Source organism: Corythoichthys intestinalis, chromosome 10 (genome assembly GCF_030265065.1).
Source record: "Corythoichthys intestinalis isolate RoL2023-P3 chromosome 10, ASM3026506v1, whole genome shotgun sequence".
Lineage (NCBI taxonomy): Eukaryota > Metazoa > Chordata > Actinopteri > Syngnathiformes > Syngnathidae > Corythoichthys > Corythoichthys intestinalis.
The window spans coordinates 43,863,410-43,890,837 of record NC_080404.1 but is presented as its reverse complement, the minus strand read 5'-3'; the positions used below and the strand labels follow the sequence as shown (position 1 = coordinate 43,890,837).

Below are 27,428 nucleotides of genomic sequence, written 5' to 3'. Positions count from 1 at the left end.
CACGACTGTGCACATGGCCGTGCACATGGCGTGTTTGCCCCGATAACTCTATTGAAGTTAAGAAAAAAAGGGCTTTTGGGGTAAGTCTAAGTTAAAATGTCAGGGCTCTGTGTACTTATCAGGGCATTGGTGGAGCATGCATGGAGTAGAAAAGTACTGTATTTCAAATTATCACAAAAAATCTGTACAGTAACTTTAAGAGGTCCCACTGTATGAAGTAATACTCTATTTTTAAATCATACAAAATGTTTGTCTAACACTTACTAAAAATGAATCAATCATGGGCATAATTTAGTACCTTTTGGGTCACTGATCGAGTACCAGTAACATTAAGGACTGTTCGTCACACAAAGATGGACTGCGCAAACACTATACGAATACAAGATGGATGATATACCGAAAGCTTTACTGGACGACATAATTTGTATGTGTCGGGAGGGGGTAATGTTGGGGCAAGGCTGGTGTGTGTTAGTTATCTTGAGGAGGGAGTTGATGGGAAACATCTGGCCTCAGTTATGGTTAAGAATTAGGTCTAGGAGGTATGGAGAGTTGAAGGTAGGGGGGGAGAGGAGAAGGAAACAAGGTTTGGCTCTTACAAATCCTATGGGATTGAGAGGAGGTGGAAGGAAAACACAGTCTGGTTCCTGAGAAGTGTTTGTTGGGTTGGTCCAGACCAGAGAAAAAGGAGCACAAGAGGCAGCCTTCCCGGATCTGACTCTGTCATTCCAGGAGTAGGGAATGCAGGCCAAATCACTGCCAAGGTGTCGACTTCATCTTTTCCTCAGACTGTTTCCATTGTGCTGGTCTATTCTTTAGCTAACATTTCAACCATCTTTTTCCCCCTCTTTTGCTATGGTTACCACTACTACTAGCCATATACTGTATGTGTCATTTAAGGATTTCTATAAGCTGTACAGAAATGGTTTTAAAAATACATCTAAAGTTTGGCAAAGTCTATATTTTGAATGTTGCAGCTGTTGTTTTGATGGCACAGCTGGCAGTCAAGTATTATCAGACATAAAAACGGGCATTAAAATAGCCTAAATATATATAATGTTTACTCAAACTTGTTGCTGCTTCTGGATTTAAAATGAGATTTAAAAAGTTAGCAATCCGTTAAAAACAAAAAACAGTGGGAACAAATTTTTTCGGAGTAGCGGAGCTCCTAAAGGGACATCGACGGAAATAAAATAAATGTAAGCAATCTGGTGCGCACCAGATAGTTTCTGGTGCGCACTAAAAAACAATCTGGTAAACATTAGCACTATATAGCATTTAAGCTAGCAGACTTTTGATATGCAAGTTAGCCAATTGTTGTTAAACATTGGTATTATATATCATTTAAGCTAGCGGACCTTTCCTATGCAAATTAGCCAATTGTTGTAAACATTAGCATTATATAGCACTTAAGCTCGCGGACTTTTGCTATGCAAGTTAGCCAACTGTTGTAAACATTAGCATTTTATAGCATTTAAGCTCGCGGACTTTTGCTACGCAAGTTAGCCAATTGTTGTAAACATTAGCATTATATAGTATTTAAGCTAGCGGACTATTGCTATGCAAGTTAGCCAATTGTTGTAAACATTAGTATTACAAAGCATTTAAGCTAGCGGACTTTTGATATGCAAGTTAGCCAATTGTTGTTAATCATTGGTATTATATAGCATTTAAGCTAGCGGACTTTTCCTATGCAAATTAGCCAATTGTTGTAAACATTAGCATTATATAGCATTTAAGCTTGCGGATTTTTTCTATGCAAATTAGCCAATTGTTGTAAACATTAGCATTATATAGCATTTAAGCTCAAATACTTTTGCTATGCAAATTAGGCAATTGTTGTAAACATTAGCAATATATAGCATTTAAACTCGCAGACTTTTGCTTAGCAAGTTAGCCAATTGTTGTAAACATTAGCATCATATAGCATTTAAGCTAGCAGAGTTTTGCTATGCAACGTAGTCAATTGTTGTAAACATTAGCATTATATAGTAATTAAGCTAGCGGACTATTGCTATGCAAATAAGCCAATTGTCGTAAACATTAGTATTATATAGCATTTAAGCTAGCGGACTTTTGCAATGCAAGTTAGTCAATTGTCGTAAACATTAGCATTATATAGTATTTAAGCTAGCGGACTATTGCTATGCAAATAAGCCAATTGTCGTAAACATTAGTATTATATACCATTTAAGCGAGCGGACTTTTGCTATGCAAGTTAGCCAATTGTTGTAAACATTAGCACTGTTCAGCATTTACGCTAGCGGACTTTTGCGATGCAAGTTAGCCAATTGCAGCAATGCAACAATTGGCTAACTTGCATCGCAAAATTCCACTAGCTTAAATGCTATATAATGCTAATGTTTTCCAGGTAGTTTCTGGTGCGCACCAGATTGTTTCTGGAGCGCACCAGATTGCTTAAATTTATTTATTTTGTGTTATAGTGGTACGATTATCTATTTGTACAACACAGTATAGAATCTGGCATGCAAGTCAGTAGTACATTTTTAAAAAGTACAAATTTAAAATGCCTTTTACTGAAAAAAATATAACAGAAATAATAGGACTAGTTTTAAATCTCAAATCTATAATATAAAAATTCAAATGAATATTATAGGACAATAGATAAAAAAAAGAAAAGGAAGAAAGACAATCTGTTCAAGTAGTGTAGATTAGTCAAAGAGCAGATTCCCAAAGAACAATGAGTGCATGAGTAATTTGGGTGAAAGAGAAACAAGGATTGGAAACCTTATGTTCTTGCAGCATGTGTCATAGCCGAATGCCAAGAACTGCTGATTGCAATGGCATTTAGAAGTAAACAGGAACATGCACAAGGTCGCTTTCCAAACCAGATAAACAATTTTGTAACCACTACTCCTTGTTGTTGTTAGCAGAATTACAAAAACACTTTTCTACGAATTTATGTCGAAAGATGTTAAAAATATATATATGTGGTAATCGAACTGGACTATGAACAGAGGTACTGACGCGCAAATGTAATTTGCTGGATCTGGATCCTGATTTAATTTTGTTGTTTAAATTGCATATGACATTTCAACAGTCAATCAACTTCCATGTTAGTTTCTTGTGGTTCGTTTTATCGTCTCAAAATATAGTAGGATAACTTCATATACAAAACATAGTAGGATAACTTCATATACAAAAACACTCTAATAAAAGTAAACACATCTTTGCCACAATAAAATCATGGGTGACGACCACCGAAAATGAAACTATTAGTCGCATTAATTTGCTCTTATACCTAACTGTGCCACTTGAACTATCTGTGAACAATTTATTGATTTTAAGCAAATTTAGCATTCATCATAAATTACCTGTATATAGAAGGGTATTCCAGCGCTGCGTCTTGTGGCACACAGTTTAGATGATGGGTCACTTGCTTTGACCTCTTCCAAAACTTCGGAAAGCCAGCAAGCAGGAAGCTGTTGTAGGACTTTACTGCCGCTCCTTACACATACAAAAACATGCTATATATGATTATGCGCCTTTTTCTATTTGGGGGGATTGTAATTACCGTAAATAAAGGTATCAGCTCCTTAGTATAATGTAGTCAGCATGCACTGTCTGTATGCTTCATAAATGACGATAGTAACGCTAATAACTAGGGTTGTTCTGATCATGTTTTTTTGCTCCCGATCCGATCCAGATCGTTTTAGTTTGAGTATCTGCCGATCCCGATACTTCCCGATCCGATTGTTTGCTCCCGATTCAATTCCAATCAATCCCGATAATTTTTCCCGATCATATACATTTTGGCAATGCATTAAGAAAAAAATGAATAAAACTCGGACGAATATATACATTCAACATACAGTACATAAGTACTGTATTTGTTTCTTATGACAATAAATCCTCAAGATGGCATTTACATTATTAACATTCATTCTGTGAGAGGGATCCACGGATAGAAAGACTTGTGACTTTGTATATTGTGACTAAATATTGCCATCTAGTGTATTTGTTGAGCTTTCAGTAAATGATACTGTAGCCATGCCAAAATGCATGACGGGAAGTGGAACCATGACCGTGCGTAGTGCTACCAATTGATTTATCTTCTCTGCGTTGGGAAATAACATAAGGTGTTAAGAAAAAGATCAATTGCTACCTTGCTTCCCCACATTGCTTCCCATGATATTTCTAATTGTAGGGAGAAGGATTGTACGGCTTTAGCCAATTAAAAAAAGGCTCCAAAGGCTGCCAAAATTCACTGTACTCATTATACACTGCCTTTTATCTCTCTATATAGGTAAAACGGCGCCATTACAGATTGAGCGCGATAATGCGTGAGTGGGTTGTGCAGCGCATGCATTAATTGTGTTAAATATTTTAATGTGATACATTTTTTAAAAAATTAATTACCGCTGTTATCTGGATAAATTTGATAACCCTACCTTAAGCCTAAACTAAAGACTCTGGATGAGTGTAACATATTATGTCTGTAAAGTTAAATACAATTAGAAAACAATTTAATTAAAATATATATATATATTAAGAAAAGGCATGGCCGATAGTTTTTTGCCGATTCCGATACTTTGAAAATGACGTGATCGGACCCGATCCATCGGCAACGTTAATATTAAATTATATTTTCATTCCACATGGCGCAACACTAGTTTGAAATACAGTATATGGTTTGTGACACCAGTCCAGGGTCTTTTTGAACAACTTAGATGAGTGAAGGTCATGAAAAAAAACAAAACAAAAACTGAGATAAAATGGGGGGGTCAGCGAAGGAAAAAAGAAAGAGCACAAAAGAGATACAGTCTAAGAGTGAAAACATAGTGATGCACACCAATGCCAGATCCCAAGACAGATCATCAAAAGGCTGTGGTTAAGCACCCTGCAATCAACACTCCATAACCCAGCACACAGCCTGCATACCATCCACACACTGCTCTTCCCTTCTTGAATCACACACATGCAAACACACGGGGCTCAGATCAGAACACACGCACAACCACATACCACTAGAATTTCAACATTTTACAAGACACTAGCCCTCATATGATGGACTTTTACAAGAACAAAAGAAGATATTCAGACCAGTAGGCGGGTTTTTAAAAAACAGCTTCACCAATCATTGGGTATGGTAACATGCCATGGTTTTAAAGGTGTCTGGGTATGCCTAGTGACTAGAGGTGTGCAAAATTTCCGATTCTTAGATTATTTGCGATTCGGCCGTGGAAGATTCGAGAACGATTCACAAACATCCAAATTCCGATTATTGAAATATGCCAACTAAAGCAAAAGTACAACACAGCGCACCACGCGGTCTTCGGCACAATGAAGAACGGAGCGAGAGTAGCTAAACATCATGCTTCTCATTACCCGGCCCCTCGGGTAATGCCAATGCTCAACTCATGGCTCTAGCTCAACTCATGCCACGAGATAAAAAACACAACAACATACCTGACTGCTGCCGAAAAGCTGCTACAAAGTACATCCACATAATGTTACGGTAGATATCAAGTTATCATTGTAGATTCAATAGCGTTAGCAGCACATCTACAAAAAGCTAGATGCGGGCGTTAGTAAACGGCCGCCATCTTAAAGCAGTACACTTCCCTGCAAGGCTGTTGTAGCGAACCTTCCAAGCGAACCTAATTAACTTTTTATCTAAAATACTCCCAAATCAGTAAAATACTGACTTGAATCTATCTTTAAAATAGTTTTAAAACTTTCACATGTCGAAAGTAGACAAAAGGGAAATTATGGAGTAACGGGAGCAATTTTAACAACTTTAACGGTTGATTCACAACATTAAATTAATTGAATGTAGTTTAAAGCTGCTGATACAGAATGGGGATTGGAGTTTTTTATTTACTGTTATTTTTGTATATTTGTTTACTGCTATATGTTAACTTGATACTGAAATAGTAGTTTGGTTTAGCCTGAGAGTATTTTTGAACAATTTTGGAACTAATGTACAAATCATATAAAAAAAAAAAAAAATTTTTTTTAAAAGGAGGGGAGTGCATCAATAATCGTTTTATAATCGGATCGGAGTCTCTGAATCGTAATCGTAATCGAATCGTTAGGTGCCCAAAGATTCCCAGCTCTACTAGTGACCAAGGGCATAGGTTTGCATAGGGACGGTAGGGACATAACACTACCAACTTTTCAAGATGCTTCAATTGTCCCCACCAACTTTTAAGCAGCCTTATTTGCATTATATAATGACTTCAGTAATATAGGTAATTTAGATTGTCTTCCCATATGTTGTAGTTGTTGAATTAATCCTACCATTATTAATTACAGTACGGTGCTTTCATTATGTTCATATGTTCACTTGCCCCCCCCCCCCACACACGCAACTACTAATTACAGCCCAACAGAAATACAACACGCCGCCCCACTGCCCCCTTCGAAGACCAGGGATATTACAAGTTTTTTTTTGTTTTTTTTTCCCCACCAGCCGCAGCCACATTAAGTAATGTAAAGAGACTTGACTGTTGTGGGGGTGGGGAACTCACCACTAATTTTGCTACTGAAAGTCCGACCTGCTTCAGAGTTAGCATAACATTAATCTGTGCGAATTTCTTGAACTCGAGGAGGAAGCTGCTTTGAGAGAAATATCCTCCTGTATGTTTTCTAGTGTTAACGTTAATTAAACTGTAAGAAACTTAGTGAACCAAGGTACCCCGCTCTCCCCAGTTTTCATTTTTATTGTATTTATGTGGTCTTAAAGCAGCCCAAAGGAGTTTTAATTTTCAGTTAAGTTTGGCTGTGCTGGTGGACAAAACATCAGTGTTTTACCTGAGAGAAGGCTTCATATTTATTTATTTTTTTTATTCTTTGACTAAGAGGTTTTTATCATATTTAATTTATTTAGACAGACAATTTTGAGTGGTACTAAGACATATGTTTACTTTTTTGCATTTCTGGATAGTTAAGAGATGATTAACAAGTTTGTATTTCTTGTGTATGGTAATATAATTTGTGTTCAAATATTGCAATTAGAATTTGCTCATAAAATCCAGACATTTATTCAGGAAATTTTCAAAATGTTTCTTTTTTAGCTTTTGAAAACAACAGTTTGAATCGAACGGTGTATCACCTGAACCAATACATACAGTGCTGGCCAAAAGTATTGGCACCCCTGCAATTCTGTCAGATAATGCTCAATTTTTCCCAGAAAATGATTGCAGTTACAAATGCTTTGGTAGTAATATCTTCATTTATTTTGCTTGCAATGAAAAACACAAAAGAGAATGGGGGGAAAAAATCATTATCATTTTACATAAAACTCCAAAAATGGGCCAGACAAAAGTATTGGCACCCTTTGAAAAATAATGCTGCTTCTCTAATTTGTGTCATTAACAGCACCTGTTACTTACCTGTATCACATATCAGGTGGTGGTAATAACTAAATCACACTTGCAGCCAGTTAAAATGGATTAAAGTTGACTCAACCACTGTCCTGTGTCCTTGTGTGTACCACATTGAGCATGGAGAAAAGAAAGAAGACCATAGAGACCATAGAGTCTGAGGACTTGAGAAACCAGATTGTGAGGAAGCATGGGAAATCTCAAGGCTACAAGTCCATCTCCAAAGACCTGAATGTTTCTGAGTCTACCATGCGCAGTGTCATCAATAAGTGTAAAGCCCATGGCACTGTGGCTAACCTCCCTAGATGTGGACGGAAAAGAAAAATTGCCGACAGATTTCAACGAAAGATTGTGCGGATGGTGGATAAAGAACCTCAACTAACATCCAAACAAGTTCAAGGTGTCCTGCAGTCCGAGGATACAGCAGTGTCAACCCGTACTATCTGTCGGCGTCTGAATGAAAATGGACTCTATGGTAGGATACCCAGGAAGACCCCACTTGTGACCCAGAGACATAAAAAAGCCAGGCAGGAGTTTGCCAAAACTTACCTGAGAAAGCCAAAAACGTTTTGGAAGAATGTTCTCAGGTCAGATGAGACAAAAGTAGAGCTATTTAGGAAAAGGAATGAACATAAAGTTTACAGAAAAAAAAAACGAGGCCTTCAAAGAAAAGAACACGGTCTCCACAGTCAAACATGGCGGCGGTTCCCTGATGTTTTGGGGTTGCTCTGCTACCTCGACCGTGTGCTTGGAATTATGAAGTCTGAAGACTACCAACAAATTTTGCAGCATAATGTAGGGCCCAGTGTAAGAAAGCTGGGTCTCCCTCAGAGGTCATGGGTCTTCCAGCAGGACAATGACCCAAAACACACTTCAAAAAGCGCTAGAAAATGGTTTGAGAGAAAGCACTGGAGACTTCTAAAGTGGCCAGCAATGAGTCCAGACATGAATCCCAGAGAACACCTGTGGAGAGACCTGAAAATAGCAGTTTGGAGAAGGCACCCTTCAAACCTCAGAGACCTGGAGCAGTTTGCCAAAGAAGAATGGTCTAAAATTCCAGCAGAGCATTGTAAGAAACTCATTGATGGATACCGGAAGCGGTTGTTCGCAGTTATTTTGTCTAAAGGTTGTGCTACCAAGTATTAGGCTGAGGGTGCCAATACTTTTGTCCGGCCCATTGTTGGAGTTTTGCATAAAATGGTAATGATTTAATTTTATTTATTTTTTAATTCTCTTTTGTGATTTTTCATTGCAAGCAAAATAAATGAAGATATTACTACCAAAGCATCTGTAATTGCAATACTTTTCTGGGAGAAATTGAGCATTATCAGACAGAATTCCAGGGGTGCCAATACTTTTGACCAGCACTGTATGCACTGCAAAAACCCACCTCCTTAAAACTGGGGGGGGAAAATTCCCTCATTTTCAGTGTACATCTACTCGAAATAAGTGAAATTATCTGCCAGTACTTCAAGTATATTTCACTCAGATTTTTTGAAATTAGAAAAATAGCTCGCTGAAAATAAGCTTAACGGACTTATTTTAAGCAAAAAGTTTGTATATTTAGTCTTTAAAAAACTTGTTTGTCAGAAATGTTCTTAATTCAAGAATGGGAATTGTTCAAAACAACATATGAAGGCATTTTTTTCTTGATTTAGGTGAAAAATGATCAACTTTTAGACGTATGGGCTTAACGACAACCAATACATTATTATTCTTATTACATTATTTAAAGTGGAAGAATCTGATTCATTAATCTGTTAACTAGCCTCTAACACTCAAAACAAGATGGAGAAAATCATTCGACTAGATTTAAGAAAAATGATCAGATTAAGATGTTATAAATTTGCAGTGACAGTATATGTCAATTAGGGCTGCAGCTATTGATTATTTTAGTAGTCTATTAATCGATGAACTACTTAGTTCGAATAATCAAGTAATCTGATGAGGAAGATAAAAAATTAAAATACCTTAGCTGAGCCTCAAACGGTATCGAAAATATACAAATAAATAAAAATCTAGGTACAACAAAAGAACAATTGGCTAACTTGCATAGTAGAAGTCCGCTAGCTTAAATGCTATAAAAATACAAACTTTTTTTTTTATTTATACAATGCTCTTATCAAATGGTTCAGACACATATTCCTACAAAAATTGGCTAAATATACCTTTAAACTAAATTACGAATGCATGAACAAAAACATTAGCTCAAACAACAACTCAGCTTATGTTGGTCTTAACAGGGAGCAAATGGATTCAGCCATGTGAATGAGGCAGACTACAGGGCAGTGTATCCACCTAAATCAATAAAACTAAAGGCAAACACTTTCAAAACAAACGATTACAACGCCACTTTAATTAAACGAATACTCGAAGCGGGAACATTTAATTTGAATATTTTTTTTTCTAATCGAATACTTGAGTTAATCGATTAATCGTTGCAGCACTAATGTCAATACAGATTTATTTTGAATTAACTAGGTTCATATTGGTGAGAACTGTCGCCCTGACCCCCGTTCACCCAATCTGTTTGGTCTTATTAATGTCCCGTCCCCAGCAAAAAGTGTACATGCAGGTTATGCTGTTATATCCTCCCTACCAATATTGAGACCAAACCTATAGCCTAGCTAGTGCCTAGTTAAATGGTAGTAATTACAGTTATCTTTGTAATGTGCAAGTTATGTCCACAACCTTTTAGGCCCAGTCATCACTCTATGTTAACACATACCTGCATAGCATGTCAGTGAGGCGAACAAAGCCCACATAAGCCAGTTCAAAGGCACCACGATGACGGGATTGCAGGAGCTGCTGACGGAAATACAAGCCAATACAAGTCACCTGTAACAGAGAGAGAATACACGATGAAATATGACATTTTATAATGTGGGCAGGTAGATTACTGGAGTAGACTCAGGTGCACTGCCATTGGTAGGACTGTTTGTTTTGAACTGCAGCATTAAGTTACATGTTCATTTAAATTTCAGTGAACTTTTCCACAACAATTGCAAAATGAACCCCGCTGGTTGGTGTATACTCAGAAGCTGTGAGCAAGACCAGACTTTTTCCAGATGCACACTTAAAACAAAAAGGAAGTCTTTAAATTCTTTATGAAACCACCCCATTAAACATTGTCCTTCATCTTTGTGTGAGTAACTTTGCAATAAAACAAATTAATACCAAGCTATTGTTCCACACCCATCTAACTTGACAAGGGTGATGTAATCCCACAATGATCAAGCTAATGCTGACACAGCAGTCTATCAATTTTAAAGTAGACGTGGAAAATTTGAGGCAAATAAAAAAAGGGTCATAAGAACCATCGCTACACTTTAGCCTTTTCTCTAGTTGGCATTGAAACTAAAGCCCTAACAGTGGCAACAGGCTTGTTTTAGAGACACCACTTATTTTTTTACCAGTGAGCAGCGAGTATGTCCAATATAAGAGGAGCATGGCTGTAGCGTGACAAGTGTGTTCAAATAAGGATGCTGAGACATCCGCATAATAACCAGTCTAAGTAAAACCATCCAGTTAGTAATAGTGTTAGCAACATTATTCTAACTATACACATGCATATACACACTAGTGCCATTTCTGTGGCAGTATGTAAACTGGTGAGTGTGTAGCAGGTGAGGCGGCAGGGCGAGGCGGACGCGGAGCTCCAGTGCCCTGTCATTAAAGCTGTGGTGTCACCACTACCACTAAGAGAGCCAACCCTTGGCTTAGTCTGGGGTGGCACAGAGGGCACAAGGGGGAGTGGCAAGGTTCTAGTTCAAAAACAAACAAACAAATAAACAAAACTCCAAAACGACCCCTTCTGGGATGTGGCTTTGACACAGCGTCTTAACAAAAACAGACTGGAAACCACCGGGGAAAAAAAACAATTACATGAGTGACTGAGCCTTTACCAAACAAACCCTTGATTAAAAACAGGGCCTAACAATGCACAATGTTCCCAATTGAATAAAGCTATCTAGGGCTGGAGCTATTGATTATTTTAGTAGTCGATTAAACAATAAACTAGTTAGTTCAAATAATCGAGTAATTGGATAAAAAACTTCATTCAAATACCTGCTCTAGAACACAAACGGTGGACAAAAATTATAAATGGGGATCTAAGTACAACAAAAAAAATAATTGGCTAACTTACACAGCAAAGGTCCGCTAGCTTAAATGCTATAAAATGCATACTTTTTTTATTTATTAATTTTTTGTTACAATGCTCTTAACAAATGGTTCAAACACATATTCCCACAAAAAATGGCTAAATATACCTTTAAACTAGGGCTGTCAAAATTATCGCGTTAACGGGCGGTAATTAATTTTTAAAATTAATCACGTTAAAATATTTGACGCATTTAACGCACATGCCCGCTCAAACAGATTAAAATGACAGCACAGTGTCCACTTGTTACTTGTGTTTTTTGGTGTTTTGTCGCCCTCTGCTGGCACTTGGGTGCGACTGATTTTATGGGTTTCAGCACGCTCTGCTGACGTGATTATATGTCGACGCGAACTCATACCAATACAGTGCTATTCAGACCAGCTAACGTCTGCATCCAGTATTCAGTGGCAGTTCTCGATCTCTCATCACACTGTTTGTCTCTTATACATGCATCGCTTGTGAGTTGCATTCTTTCTTTGTATATACAGTGGGGCAAATAAGTATTTAGTCAACCACTAAAAGTTCTCCCACTTGAAAATATTAGAGAGGCCTGTAATTGTCAACATGGGTAAACCTCAACCATGAGAGACAGAATGTGGAATGAAAACAGAAAATCACATTGTTTGATTTTTAAAGTATTTGCAAATCATGGTGGAAAATAAGTATTTGGTCAATACCAAAAGTTCATCTCAATACTTTGTTATGTACCCTTTGTTGGCAATAACGGAGGCCAAACGTTTTCTGTAACTCTTCACAAGCTTTTCACACATTGTTGCTGGTATTTTGGCCCATTCCTCCATGCAGATCTCCTCTAGAGCAGTGATGTTTTGGGGCAAAGAAGCTACGGATCATCAGTTAAACAGGTGTGTCCAAACCTTTTGCAAAGGAGGCCAGATTTGGTGTGGTAAAAATGCAGGGGGCTACCTTGGCTGATTTACATAGAACAATATATTTAAACAAATTTTAGCAAGCCCTTCTGTGTGTCACATTTGCTTTATTATTTTTTTTAATTAATAATTTCAACAGTCTCGTCTTTATGGCGTTCTCTTTCGACACTCGGGCTCTTGCGAAATACTGCTGCTGTGAAATTAAACTAGCTTCAAGTTGCTATAGTTTCTCGCCTTCTTCCCTGTAATGTTGTCGTACATGTCAGCGTGTCTTGTTCGGTAATATCATTATCGCGTCACATCGAACTCTTTGAAAACAGCGACTGTCTCTTTGCAAATGAGGCAGACACAGTTGTTGCGTGTTTTATTGAAGAAATAGTCCATTATCCACCTATCCTTGAAGTGTCGGCCATCGCAGTCAACCTTTTTTTTTGATTGATTGTCGCCATTTTAGAAAATTGGAAGGGTCACACAGGGTAATGTTGCTTAGAGTGCTGCTCTTAAAGTTTTTCAAACTTTCATGAGAATAGGCTGATTTTGTGTGGACAAGATAGTTGTAGATATCAGGGTAGCAGATGTCAGGCAGAGAGGGCGAAGACAGCGGGTCGAAAAATATTGATTTAGGCATCAAATATGGATCTGGCGAATGGATAGACTGAAGCTTTTCCACATAACGCCTTTTATGCAACGCATTCAATGAGTTTACAGCGTCTGAAAGCACCGGGGCTTCCATGAATTGCGCTATAGACCCTACCCACGTGACGTCACAACTCCGGCCTCCTGACTGGTGCCGCCCAATTGTCCGTCAACACATCGTGTTTACCTGTTACGGCTACGTACATTCCTCCTATTTACGGCGTTTTTTTCTGCTCGTTAACATTAATAATCAAAATGGTGAGGGCGTGTGTGGCGGTCGGTTGCAATAACAGAGAAGATAGACGGAGAGACTTGAAGTTCTACCGGATTCCGAGAGACCCGGAGAGGCGAGAGCGAGATGGGCTGCTGCAATTCGACGAGAAAACTGGGCTCCAAACGATTACCACAGATTATGTAGTAGTCATTTTATATCTGGTAAGATGCATTTAATATATATTTAGAGGGTTTTGGGCTGACAACCACAATTAAGATCATTGCTAGGCTAATCGCCGACAACATACACGTATGTATGTAGTGAGAGTGCTATCGCTAAACCATATAAACATTAAAAGCCCTAGCTCCATTGACAAATGACATGAAATACATTAGACTTGACAGTGGATGTTAGCAAGAACAAAAGATTTTGAATTGAAAATTTCGTAACTCACCTTTCCAAGCACAAGATAGATTCCTGCCGAATTTTCGTGGACGAGGACCTGTTTCACCCAACCAGCAACGAAGTATTTATAAGCCTCCAAGCTCTTAAAGTTTTTCAAACTTTCGTGAGAATAGGCTGATACTTGTAAATATCAGGGTAGCTAGCAGATGTCAGGCGAAGACAGCGGGTCGAAAAACATCGATTTAGGCATCAAATATGGATCTGGCGAATGGATAAACTGAAGCTTTTCCACATAACGCCTTTTATGCAACGCATCCAGTGAGTTTACGGCATCCGAAAGCACCGGGTCTTCCATGAAATGCATTATAAATTGCTCGATCAATTGAGACCATTGATAATACAGACACAAAATGACGGACAAGGGGGCGGAACAATACAGCGATCACGTGATTTTGTGACGTCGGTGGGTAGGGTCTATAAATTGCACGACAAATTGAAACCATTGAGAATACGGATAAACAATGACGGACAATATGGCGGCCGGATACAGCGACACGTCATTCTGTGACGTTGGTGAGTAGGGTCTATATTGTTGCTTGCAACACTTAACACATTCAATGCCATTGACAGCAATACACATCAAATACATTTCAACTGGGCTGGCTGGCATTGAGTGATCATGTTTCACCGCCAGTGAAGGTGATTTAGAGTTGACTGTGATCCTTTGATCGATGCTAGCCCTCCCAGTCAAAATGGATTGGCCGTCTGCGGTCCCACTGTCCCAAGCCAAGCTCTCCTATTTTAATGCATACATTGCACTACCCTCCCCTCACACCCCCATCACGGTGCTGGGTGATGGCTGCCAGTCGGGAACCTGGCAGCCACAGTAATAGGGTGGTAGGTGGGTCCCACACTTTTTCTATATGGCGTGGCTCCCGGGGTGTGGCCTCCCCTCTGCCTCGGCTGCCGGCCGCGGGAGTGGGTTGGGGGGTCGGGTCTCCGATCTTGCATCGCCCCGTGGCAGCTCCTGGGCGTTCTCCTGCCTCCGCCTTCCCCTCTCTTCTCTGGCTGGGCATCCGCCCTGCGCTCCGTCGCGGGTCGCTGGCTGGGCGCCGGTGTATCGCGGGGTGTCGCCTGCACCGGCGGGGGTCCCTGCCTTGCCTGGGGCTTGGTGGGCCGCTGGGGGTCCCGTGGCGTGCCGTGCCGGTTGGGGGGCTGTGGCTCGTGGCCCAGGTGGGCGGGCGGGGGTGGGTGTAGGCGTGGGGTTGGTGATGCGTCCCCTCCTGCCATCCCTGAAGGCCGGTTGATGGGCGCGCGGGTGGCCCGGGGGACCACCCTGGGTCCCGGGTTTGGCGGTGGCTCCTTTGCTGGGCGGCGGGAGGAGGGATGGGCTGCGCATGGCCCCCCCACCCCCCCGCCCGCCCTCCCTCCCTCCCTCCCCGGGCTGGCTGGGTGGGGGCCGTGGCCCTGGGTTGGCGCCCGCGCGGTTTCTCCACCCGTCTGCGTGGCTGTTGCGCGCCCGGTGGGGCTTGCGTGCTGCTGGATGTGGTAGGGCATGCTCGGGTTGGGGGTTCCGGTGCCGGGATTGGCGATGCGGCGGCGTAGGGTTGGTCGCCAACGGGCTTACACTCATAAGAGATTCACACGATTACTGGGTTCTAGATCACAGAACTGATTTGTGTACACTCTACCCCTTTCAATCACTTAGCTTATAGTCTTATAGACACCCCCACCCCCATTCTCCTCTTTCACTGGCCAATAGGCCCCCACATGGTGTAAACCGGAAATACATCTCGCTGACGATAGCACCAGCATATTAGTAACTAGTTTAGATGTTCAATGTATTTCTTGTTGTTGTTTGTGTATGTGTTTCTTTTCTTTCTTCTCTTGTATTTCTTTTCTTCTGTCCCCCCATAATCCCTTCCTGTTCGCTGCTTTGTCATAATAAAAAGGTATTTTGAATGATCACAATGGGAGTATGTCAGACCCTCAATGTGAAACATTAAAACTGTTCAGAATCCGGGCACTTAGACTTCCATTCTCTGTGTCAAACAGCTGAACAGGACAGGTTTAAAAAAAAAAAAATTAAAAAAAAAAATGGATTGGCCGTCTATCGCCGGCAATGGCAGCCAATGAGTTGATACCTAAAAATACAATTACACACATTTTAAAATCCAATCTTTCGTACGCAATTCCAATCCTTTGAAAACGACATGATCGGCTTGATTTCTGAACACGTGATCGGATCGGAGATATCTACATACTCTTACCCTGTGACGAATAAATGGATGGGTGGCTATAAAAACAAAAATTTGGGGAACATGTGGAGAAAAAAATTGAAAAGCTGAGGCAGCCCATTTATTTAGCCAAATCACAGTTTAGAAAACTTGACTGACCCTGCAGTCATAAAGAACACCACTAAAACACCAAAGCACAGAATGAGTAGACCACAACTGCACCAAGCACAATGACTTATCACATAGGTTTGAGAATGGACTCCCAGGACAGGTCTGACCTCACTCGAGTAAAAACAGCAGTCACTGTTAGATGCCCAAGGTTGCCGGGCCCAGACCACTGCGGTGCTGAGCGAGGCCAAGTCGGGCTGTTGTTCCGCGTATTTAAAGCCTTCTTCCTCAAGGTTCCCGTCTGTGTAACGTTTTAAAAAGGCCAAGCAAGCTAGGGCGGGGGAAGGGATTTATTTAGACATCAACTTCCTGTTTGCATGCGTGCCTGTTTCCCTGAAAAACTTCCCTGTGGGGAGAGCGAAGTTTCCCAAGTTTAATTACATGTATGGATCAACCCGTGACACTGGCTCAAATGCGTAAGACAGCACTCTGACCATGTTTATTGTTCTTTCTATTTGAGCTGCAATCTACTGGTAGCATCGTGAATTTTGAGTTTAAAAATAGCACAAGTATTAGAAAGCTGTAATGCGAACAATTTCAAATGGTGACTAGTGTTTTTCATAAAGATTTGTTTCTATATTATACAGTAGGGGTGTAACGGTACACAATCTCGGTTCGGTACGTACCTCGGTTTTGAGGTCACGCTTCGGTTCATTTTCGGTACAGTAAGAAAACAAAATGCAAAATATAAATGTGCTAGTTGTTTATTACACACTTTTGTGCTTTCAACAATAGGAACATTAGCCTATACAAAGCTAGAATTCCGCTCAAAAAGTAGTGAGTATTTAAAGATGATAATCCAACAACAATTTGCCTTTCAGACCCCGCGTATTGGTCAGCTTTCTTTCTGAAAGAAAGAAGAAAAAAGAGAAAAGCAATCCCAATGACAAAGATTTTATCATGTATTTTACAATTGAAATGCCTCAATGAATCATTTTTTTCTTATGAATGGTTTTCAAAAGCTTTATTGGTGGATTTTCTCAAGTTAAAGCGCCACACAGAAATTAATAAATTTAATTGTGTAAGCAGGATCTGTGTATTATTCTTATAATTTAATTAAAGGTGTTTTAGCTCATTTCAATTTATTTTATTTAAATGGGCTATTATTTATTTTATTATGTGTTTATATTTTTCAAATGTGATGTAGTATTCATTTATATCGTACATTTTATGTTGTATAACTTTAGTTCCTATGTGAATATTAGGTCCTACTTGTTTTGTTGTGGTAGGAGGGTTTTGTATTGAACACGGGGCCGTGTTGGTTATTATTATAGCAGAGAAGACAGCAGTAAATCAACAAAGACAAGTCAACTGTGCCCCGATCTACCACTCAAGAGATCTGATGGACTTTAAAAGTGGGTTACGATTGCATATTAGTTTGAAAATCGCCCGGATCCACCGTATTTTTACACGAGTGACTTCCAGTCTGCCCGATCCTAGCTACCGGTAGTAGTATTGATGCAGGAGGGTCGCGTCTTGCGTCAAATAATAAACTCTGCTGTTCTTTTTGCGTGCGTCGTGTTGAGCTGCTTCTGGGACGCGTCTAACACGCGGCTGCACTGCGACTGGTGGGCATTGGCTGATTGACTTTAACGCCCGCGTTTCACTGCATTCTCGTGCCGGCCACGTTGACGTTTCTGGGTTATACTGTCCTACCGTGCTGGTCCTCATTATAGTAGAGAAGACTGAGTAAATATAATCTACACAAAGAAACTAACCCGATCGACTCACAGCCTCGAAAAGTAAAGGTTACATTACGTCAGAAACTCGTTCGGTACGCCTCCGTTCTGAACCGAGCACCACGTACCCAAACGGTTCAATACAAATACATGTACCGTTACACCCTTAACTGTGAAATTTGTATATTACTTTACAAAAAAACAAACAAATCAAAATAACATAAAAGCATAGGCAGAGTTAGACTTCTGGGGGAATAGTCACATGATCTGTTTGACTTTTTTTTTTTTTTTTAACCCATTATGAAATACTTTGTAGGATTCTTGTTCATTTAATTCATTTTTGGTATTTTATTTCTTTACATCGTTTCTAAACAACATTTTACCAGTTAGGTCTTTATTTTAAATTCATATTCAGAGGAAACTCAATTACACGCAATAATAATTTTTCGGCCACTGGGGGGGACACTGCCCTGCCTGTCTCGCCTCAATCTCTGTGTATGCATAAAAGTCCATTTATGTCAACCAACCTCATCCAGCACTCAAGTAAAAATGTTTTTGTTTTATGTTTGAACAACATATGGTTTTCATGATAACATTTTCTCTTTTTTAGTGCAAACCTGCTTTAGTCCATAACTGCTTAAATGCAGGATTATAAATACTCCATGCCTTTGTTTTTGCAGTAAAAGCCAAAATTATCCCAAATTTCATCCTTATAAAAGGACTAATCTGAGCAAAACGACCAGAAATACCCCATCCCCCATTGCTGAGGTGTGCCGCCCGCAGCACACAGCCAACACCAGCTAATGTTACTGTTTACATTGACTGACGCTGGGCTGTTACAGGTGTTTAAACACCCCAGTAATGGCGGCCAACCACTAGAGGGCGACGTACACAAGTCCGTACTCGGATTAGTCTAATACTGTTGTTACTTCAGCAGACTGCAAGGCAATGCTGATGTGCGCTGCCAACTACTGGATGCGAGTAGAAGTGCAGCCACTGAATTGTTTATTTCCACCAAAAACACATTTGTAAGTATCAATACAGAAAGATTTGAATCAAGAATTGCATGACATAATATCACCATATATCTCAGAATCGATTGTTTTTAACACCACTAGTTATAAAAATGTCCAAAATAAAAAATAAAGCTATAATGCACATGAAATTTTGTTTCTTTGGAATCATTAGTCGAAAAAGGTGACTTAAACGAAAAATCATTGTTTTTAAAAAAAATCATATCTATTGTTGTCGCGATACAACATTTTTTAACTCCATTTCAATACACAAAAAAATACTTGATAGCATCTTCAAAGCTACAGGAAATGATTTTTTTTTTTTTAAATGTACAAGAGATCCAGGAATGCCTCAAATTGTATATGAAGTGACCCGCAAGTGTCCCGATATTAAAAAGGAAGTAAACCACAATTAACTGCATGGCATGAAATGTTCATGTGGACATGCTGTGAATGCTCATCATGCTAGACATCCAATTCAATTTGACTGGGAGTAGCCATTGAACGAATGGTTAGCGCTATCAATGGCAGCTGATGAATTAACAAGGAAAATGCAAAAATAACCTTTATTACCATTACTATTATGAGTAGTGCAAAATCAAATTTACCCAATGAAAACAAATTTCTGGTGAGCTGTGATACTGGGGGGAGAAAAAATCTTGAGTACCGATACTTTTGCAATCAAATATCGTATCCGGATACAATAATTCAGTATGTTTACATCGATACTTTTGACAACCCTAAAATGAAGTGTCTGTGATTAAGGAATTTGTGTGGAATGTTGCATGTATAAGCTTCTTACGAATTAACCCTAACTGGGGCGGGTGGGGGTGGGGCGGACAAAAAAAAAAGCTACAATGCTCAAGTAGGTCGAAATCTACCGTAGGGCTACTGCACCGTAAAACATGTTTTTTTTCTCCTTGAGATAACTGTTGTTGTGATTTGAGCTAAACAAATAAAAGTTGGATTTTATTTGACTTAGACCACATCTATAACTCAACAGTATGGACATGGAGGTGACAATGTTTTTTTTAGGTAACCTTTTGTGGTTCCTCGGTTTTATTATTATTATTATTATTATAGTTTTTCTTTGTTCCGCAGCCCCTTTGAGCTCAATTTGACCTCCTTAAAATGCTTCAAAATGCACCAAAATCGGCAGGCAGGTCAAGACAGGTGCAATCTTTGATACCGTGACAAATTCCAAATACACTATGTAGCGCCCCCTAGTAGTCATTCTTTGTCCCGTTGACGCTTTGAGCCCTACTTTGACCCCCTCAGAATGCTACAAAACTCACCAAACTCAACAGCCAGGTGAACACTGGTGAAAACTTTGATAAAATGTAAAAAAATAAAAATAAAAATATTTAAAAAATAAATCAAAATATGCGTAAATTTGTGTAGCGCCCCCTCGGAACAAACCCAATATTTCTTTTTTTTTTTTTTTTCCTTCCTTAAGGTGAAAGAGGTGGTAACAATGCAAAGGTTAAAACTTAGAACACATCAGTACTATATGAATGGGATACCATACGCTGTGCCAAGACTGCCGTTAGTACTACATCCAGTTTTCTTTGGGTGGGCAGACCATGTCCGTGGGTGGGCACAACCCACCCCTGCCTCCCCCTGGTAACGCCCCTGTTACGAATTATTATTACCTGGAGTATAGTAGCTACAGCAGCAACAGTAGTAGTATGAGTCATACAACAAAGTTGCATTCTAAATGGTCACCATGTACGACTGTAATAAGACTAAATCAAATGGCCCTTAACTACAGTACATATCTCAAACTTATGTTGATCACACAGCAATAATAGCTGCCGTTGTCATAGCGTTACCCAGGAGCAGAAACATCTCCACTGTTACTAAGCCAACGGAGATGAAACACAAAATGCTGGCTGACATAGACACGTTATAGTTCCAAATAGGCACTCAGACACTACATGCATGTGCTCACTTCGGTAGGGCTGAATGACTTTGTCTGCACCCAACCTTCCAAAAACAGCAGAAGTCACCCCAAAGACCGTCAATGCCACGTACAAATGTCTCCCATTGCCGAAATGATAAATACAGAAAAGAAGCATTGGATGTGATTATGAAAGAGAGGGTATGATTTTCCTCCTATGTAATAAGGTGTACCACTGAAGCCAAACTCTTCAGGACCATTTAGTGTTAGTCATATTTTCACCTCATCTGTAGTGAAAATGATAATATGTTATTCAGCAAACATAGTGAATTGGTCTTGTCCCACCAACAGCAGAAAAGCATGAAGTGTTCAAACTGGGGATGTCCCGATGCCGATTTGTTGACTTCCATTTTGCCAATACCAATCTGATAACTACCGCAATTTTCGGACTATGAGGCGCACCTGACTATAAGCCGCCACCAACCAAATTTGACACGAAAACGGCATCTATTCATAGATAAGCCGCACTGGACTATTAGCCGCAGCTGTCCTCACTGTATTATGGGATATTTACACCAGGGCCGCAGCTATCGATTATTTAATCGATTCATCTATCTATTAGTCACTTCGAATAATTGAGTAATTGAGTTACAAACATTTAATGCGTTGCAGAGCAAATTTAAGGAGATATAAAACAAAGAAACATGTTTATGCTTGCAATAACATTTATTTTGGCTTGCTAAGATTGCGCTTTCAAAAGAATATTCAATGTGAATAAAATAAAATACCTGTGTTTCTTCAAACTTCAGAATTGGGCTTTCATTTCACAAGAGCAATAAATAGGTTTATAACTAAAATATCTGAGCTTAGCCTAAGAGGCGTGTGCGAGTTTTTGGAGTTTCAAAAGGTTCCCATTCACCGTGGATATTGACCAAGCCCTACTACTGTGGGACCATTGGACTTACGAGGAAGTGAGTAAACATCTTGTTTTGTATTATGTCAAATATTAATACAGCGATTACAAAGTAAACACTACAAACTTTCTTTAAATAAAGGAGTACTTACGTTTGATCATTGATAGGCATGTAAAAAGCTATCCTCGTGCACATTAGCTGCATGTTAGCTGCACAACAGCTGCAGCCGCCCTCCTCCGGGGCACGAACTGTAAATTGCTCTCCGCCGGGCGGTTTGCCGATCCGTTAGACAATCGACAACCCAGTCGTCATGTCAAATAATCCGGGCTAGTTATGTGTGATTTTCCGCTTCGAAGACTTTGAAACATCACTCGGTTCGGGTTAGCATGTCGGCTAACTGTCACGCCTCTTGGTTTGTTTACATTCTCCGAAGCCGGGGAAGGGAAATAACATATGTCTGATTTAGGTGTCATAAAATATCGTTCGGGAGGTGCGACAGTAAAGGTGAAGTCGACAGTTTTGACCATTATGGAGTAATTTTGCCATGTCGTCCTGAATAAGTGCATTTTTACTATTTCATATTCCATTTAGCACAAGACTGTTATTTGTTATGACCATGCCATTTATTTAGCAATTGGGGAAAATACTTGGATAAAAAGAGGATTATCCTGTAAAAATGTTGAAGTAAAGAGACAGAAACAATGACATTTTGCGGCTCTCTTTGTCGTGTTTTCCTCGTTGTGAATAGTTCCCCCTTGACGGGCTGACTGGTCCTTCTCAAGCCATTCATTTAGATATTGGGGAAAATACTTGGATAAAAAGAATATCCTGTAAAAATATTGGAGTACAGAGCCTGAAACAATGACATTTTGCGTCTCTCTTCGTCGCGTTTTCCTCGTTCTGAATAATTCCGCCTCAATGGGCTGAATAGTAAAACCGATGAGCCCAGTCTCCCGCTGACGTCATCCACTTGTTGGGGACGCTTGAGCCTTATAACGGTAGGCGTGGCTAATCGGCAGATTAAAAGACTAATTTCACGTCATCTGCGCTTTGCTAAATTGTTGTATATAGTCGAATCGTCTCAAAATATGATTCTAATTCACATAATAATGCTATTTAAGACTTTTTTTCTCCTGTCGTATGCTCTTTAAACAGTATAAAAAATAACGAGCTCTAAGTACAACGAAAGAACAATTGGCTGACTTGGATAGCAAAAGTCTCCTAGCTTAAACGCTATAAAAGGCTAACATTTTTTGAAACGTTTTTCTTAACAAATCATTGAAACACACTCTCATAGAAAACTGCTAAATATACCTCTAAATTACAAATGCATAAACAAACATTCGCTCAAACAAAAATTTACCTCATGTTGGTCTTAACAGGGATCAGCTGGATTCAGCATTTAGACGAGTTATGTCGTATTCACTGTTGCCACTAGAGGTCAGTGTATCCCCACAAAACGTTCGAAAAATCTATACAACGCCACTCTAGTTACTAGAGGCGTGCAAAATTTCCGATTCTTAGATTATTCGCGATTTGGCCGTGGAAGATTCGAGAACGATTCACAAACATCCAAATTTTGATTACTGAATTATACCAGGTAAAACGGAAATAAAACGCAGTCAGCGCGGTCTTCGGGACGCAATGAGGAACGGACCGAGAGTAAATATCATGTGCAGCTAATGCCGCTAGGCAAAAAAAAAACAATAATACCTGACAGCGGCCGTCAGCCGCTACAAACAGCCCCCAGTTGCTAGTTGCTACAAACATACGGCAACATACGGCTATGGTAGATATCACATATATCTAGACTAGATGTTAAAAGACTTTCCCGCGCTAGTAAACAGGCGCCATTTTAAAGCAGTAGACTTCTCTAGAAGGCTCTGTTGTAACGAACCTAATTACTTTTAATCTAAGATAACCCCTAAATCAGCAAAATCTTGACTTGAATCTATCTTTAAATGATGAAACAGTTTTAAAACTTTTACATGTCGAAAGTAGACATGAAGGAAATTATGGAATAACGAGCGCAATTTTAACAACTTTAACGGTTGATTCACAACATTAAATGACCTCCAAACATAGCAAAGGTTACTATGTTTTTGTTTTGTTTTGTTTTTTGAAAAAATGGAAAAAAAAATACATGAAAGGTAACACCAGTTACTTACTCAATACTCAAGTTACTTATAAATTAATTGAATGTAGTTTAAAGCTGCTGATACAGAATGGGGACTTGAGTATTTTTAGTGGTTTGGTTTATTTAGCCTGAGAGGATTTTTGAACAATTTTGGAACAAATATACAAAACATAAATAAATAAATGGGGGGAGGGGGGCATCAATAATCGATTTATAATCGAATCTGAGTCTCTGAATCATGATCGTATTCGAATCGTTAGGTGCCCAAAGATTCCCACCTCTACTAGTTACTTAGTTATTTGACAGCGGCGTATGACAGTCTTACTACGCCGCTGTCAAATAAAGTTTTACCTATTAACCCAAATAAATCAACAAATAAGCTGCAGGATTCAAAATGAGGGAAAAAAACTTGCGTCTAAAAGTCCATAAATTTAGTAACTCAAGAATATTACACGATGCTCTGTTACTATCATTAGTTTCTAAAGAGCAATAGTCTCACTTAGCGGATATATTTGCCTAGTGGTTTGATTCACAGCAGCTGAAACTGAAAAGCAGGATGGTACTGAAAACACATGACTACTGGATCGGATCTGATCTTTTGACCAGATCTGATACTCCATAAATACCCGTATCGGATCGGGACATCCCTAATTCAAACAAAACCTAACACCAAGACACACATCCAGAACATAAGACTTCCTACTTACTCACAGTTTTAACGCAAAGTCAACAAGTAAAAACAACCAGACACACATGTAAACGCACCCTTTACCCCCTACAAAGGCAAACACAGCCTTTGTCTGGCACTCTTATTAACATGCTGAACCACTCAGACAACTATTCCTGTACATGTTTGGGTTTATGTGTGTAGACGTTTGTAGTGCCCAGTGTTTTCATGCTGGTGGTGGAAGTGATTTGGAAAGAATGCGGTAGAAAGGGAGGAGAATCGGGGTCATTAAAGCAGCAGGGTCATGCCTAAACGAAAGCCTGACGCTAACAAGGGAAGATGCTAATTGTACAGAGCGCAGCATGACACAGACAAACTCCCAACAACTGTTTCACTGCAAGTAGTTTGTGAAGATAATTTTTTTTTTTAAGGCTGGCATTTATAATGGAGACAAATGCTTTACATATTTATTCATTAAAAGCAGCCTTGCAAGGAATTCCTTTCCATACATTTGACATATGGATTGGATTCCAAATGTAAATGTATAAAAGTCTATTGTTGGTTTGTATCAATGTTATAATCTCTAAATATAGACAAGTTTCCGAGGTACTTGCACATTCCAGCTCACGACTTCCGTTTTATACTTTCTCCATCCAAAACAACAGTGTATCTGGAGTAAACATTACTCATCAAAATCCCTCAAAAAAAGACAATTTGGAAATACCGCATTTTCATGCCATCATCACGACATGGGACAACAACATGTTCATGAAGGCAGATGTGGAACCAAGCCCATGCCACCACAAAGACTGTGTGTTTACATCGCCATGTTGCCGCTGGTGTTAAGGAAGGTACAGTGCTGCTCGAAAGTTTGTGAACCCCACAGCGATGGTCAGATTTTTTGTAAAAAAAAACTAAAATAACCTTATTAAATGTTAAGTTATACCCAAATCCACAATACTGACATTCCAAATAATGGACTGAAACAAAAGAAATAGTTATATATATATCATTCTTTATTTAACAAAAGTGGTTGATTTAAGAAAAACTCAGATATCATGTGTGCAAAAGTATGTGAACCCCTTCAGTTAATAGGATATTGCGCCTCCTTTTGCAGAGATTACCTCAACCAAACGGTTTCTGTAGTGACTAATCAGCCTCTCACATCTACTTTGGGGGATTTTTGCCCATTCTTCCTTGCAGAACGCAGTCAGTTGAGAGAGGTTTGATGGGCGTCTGGCATGAACTGCTCGCTTCAGGTCCCGCCACAGCATTTAAATGGGATTTAGGTCAGGACTTTGACTGGGCCAGTCCAGAACACGAATCTTCTTCTTTTTCAGCCATTCCTTGGTTGTATTGCTGGAATGCTTTGGATCATTATCATGTTGCATGATCCACCTTCTGCCAAGCTTTAACTTCAAAACAGATGGCGTCAGGTTATGTTCTAGGATTTGACAATATTCCTCAGAATTCATGATTCCCTGGACTATGTGGAGTTGTCCAGGTCCTGAGGATGAAAAGCAAGCCCAGATCTTGACATTCCCACCTCCATGCTTCACTGTTGGGAGAAGGTTCTTTTGGTGGTATGCAGTGTTGACTTTTCGCCAGACATGGCGGTTTTGGTTGTGACCAAACAGTTCAATTTTGCACCTACATCAGTTGATGAAAACTCTTTTTAATTTAGTCTCGACAACACAACTGTTAAAAAAACAAAAAAAAACTACTGAATTGATTGATTAGGAAATCAGGTTGAAATAATAGAAAATTCCAAAATGTTGAGGGGGTTCACAAACTTTTGAGCAGCACTGTATGTTCTTCATATCCCTGCATTTTCGTGTGTCCGGTGCTCAAAACATACTTAAGCTAAAATCTTGCGCATGAAACGACTTGTTGTCTTTGATATTGTTATTACAATGATGATTCTTATTATGATGATGTTTAATATTATTTACAAGTACTGTACTGCTGTGGCTGCAACACATGCTATCTGCTGCTAGTTTGTTGCTAATCAGTACGTGTAGGATGGCACAATTATGTAAAAGCATAAATGCAAGTGTTACAAGTTTTTTGTTCGTTTGTTTACAGGTGGAAAACGCTGTTAGGCAAGGGAACACCACTCGATGTCCCTCACAACAACCCTAACTGTATGTCGATGGACATGTATCGAAATTACGTGCGTTCTACTTTGATGATGAAAGGCTCGACTAATGCTCCACCTAGGTTAATACAGGGTGTCCTTAAAGTCTCTTTACCATTTCAAAAATTTATTGAAAATGCAATTGATTAGATATTTTATTCAGATTTGTTCTATTGTATTCAGCGCTTATTTACCTCTTTTAATACACTTCTACATACGGTACTCGATTTCTTGCCATGTTCGCTGTAGCATAGCCTCATCAATTGTGGCAATGGCATCACTAATCCTTCGCTTAAGGTCAGTAATGTCCCTTATATTTGTTCGATACACGATATCTTTAACATAGCCCCATAGAAAGAAGTCCAGGGGAGTGATATCTGGTGAACGTGGTGGCCAAGGAATATGCCCATCCCTTCCAATCCATCTGTCTGGAAATGTTTGATTGAGGAACCCACGAACATGCAGCCCCCAATGTGGTGGTGCACCATCTTGCTGAAAAATGATGGTTGGTTGAATGTCATTCAGATGTGGTGCCATATATTCAGTTAAAAGGTCAAGGTAAACATTTGCAGAAATTGATGTCTCAATGAAGAAAAATGGACCAATTAGTCGATAAAAAACTTTAATAAACACTAAATACAATAGAACAAATCTGAATAAAATATCTAATCAATTGCATTTTTAATACATTTTCTAAATGGTAAATAGACTTTATGGACACCCTGTATTTTTCTAATAATTTGATAGATTGTGCTTTATTGACCTGTTTTTGCACATGCACTAATCGTTTTAAATAAAACAAGAAATGGAATCATGTTGTCCAAATGTTTTATTGCGATGAATATCTGCAATAAAAAAGAATGACATACTCTTTTGTTAATACGTACATACCTTGTAGTATTTTCTTGTAACAACAAAATCTGTTT

The 27,428-nt window shown here is 39.3% G+C and overlaps 1 protein-coding gene across 1 annotated transcript in view; it reads right to left on the bottom strand.

The window, feature by feature from the left end:
* Window positions 1-27,428, bottom strand: part of thada (THADA armadillo repeat containing) — a 167,672-nt gene that overhangs the window by 105,752 nt on the left and 34,492 nt on the right. The window contains exons 22-23 of the mRNA XM_057847681.1: window positions 10,075-10,184; window positions 3,333-3,465 (exon numbers count right to left, since the gene is read on the bottom strand). Of these exons, the coding sequence (XP_057703664.1) occupies window positions 3,333-3,465; window positions 10,075-10,184 (243 nt within the window). The remainder of the gene's footprint in view (window positions 1-3,332; window positions 3,466-10,074; window positions 10,185-27,428) is intronic.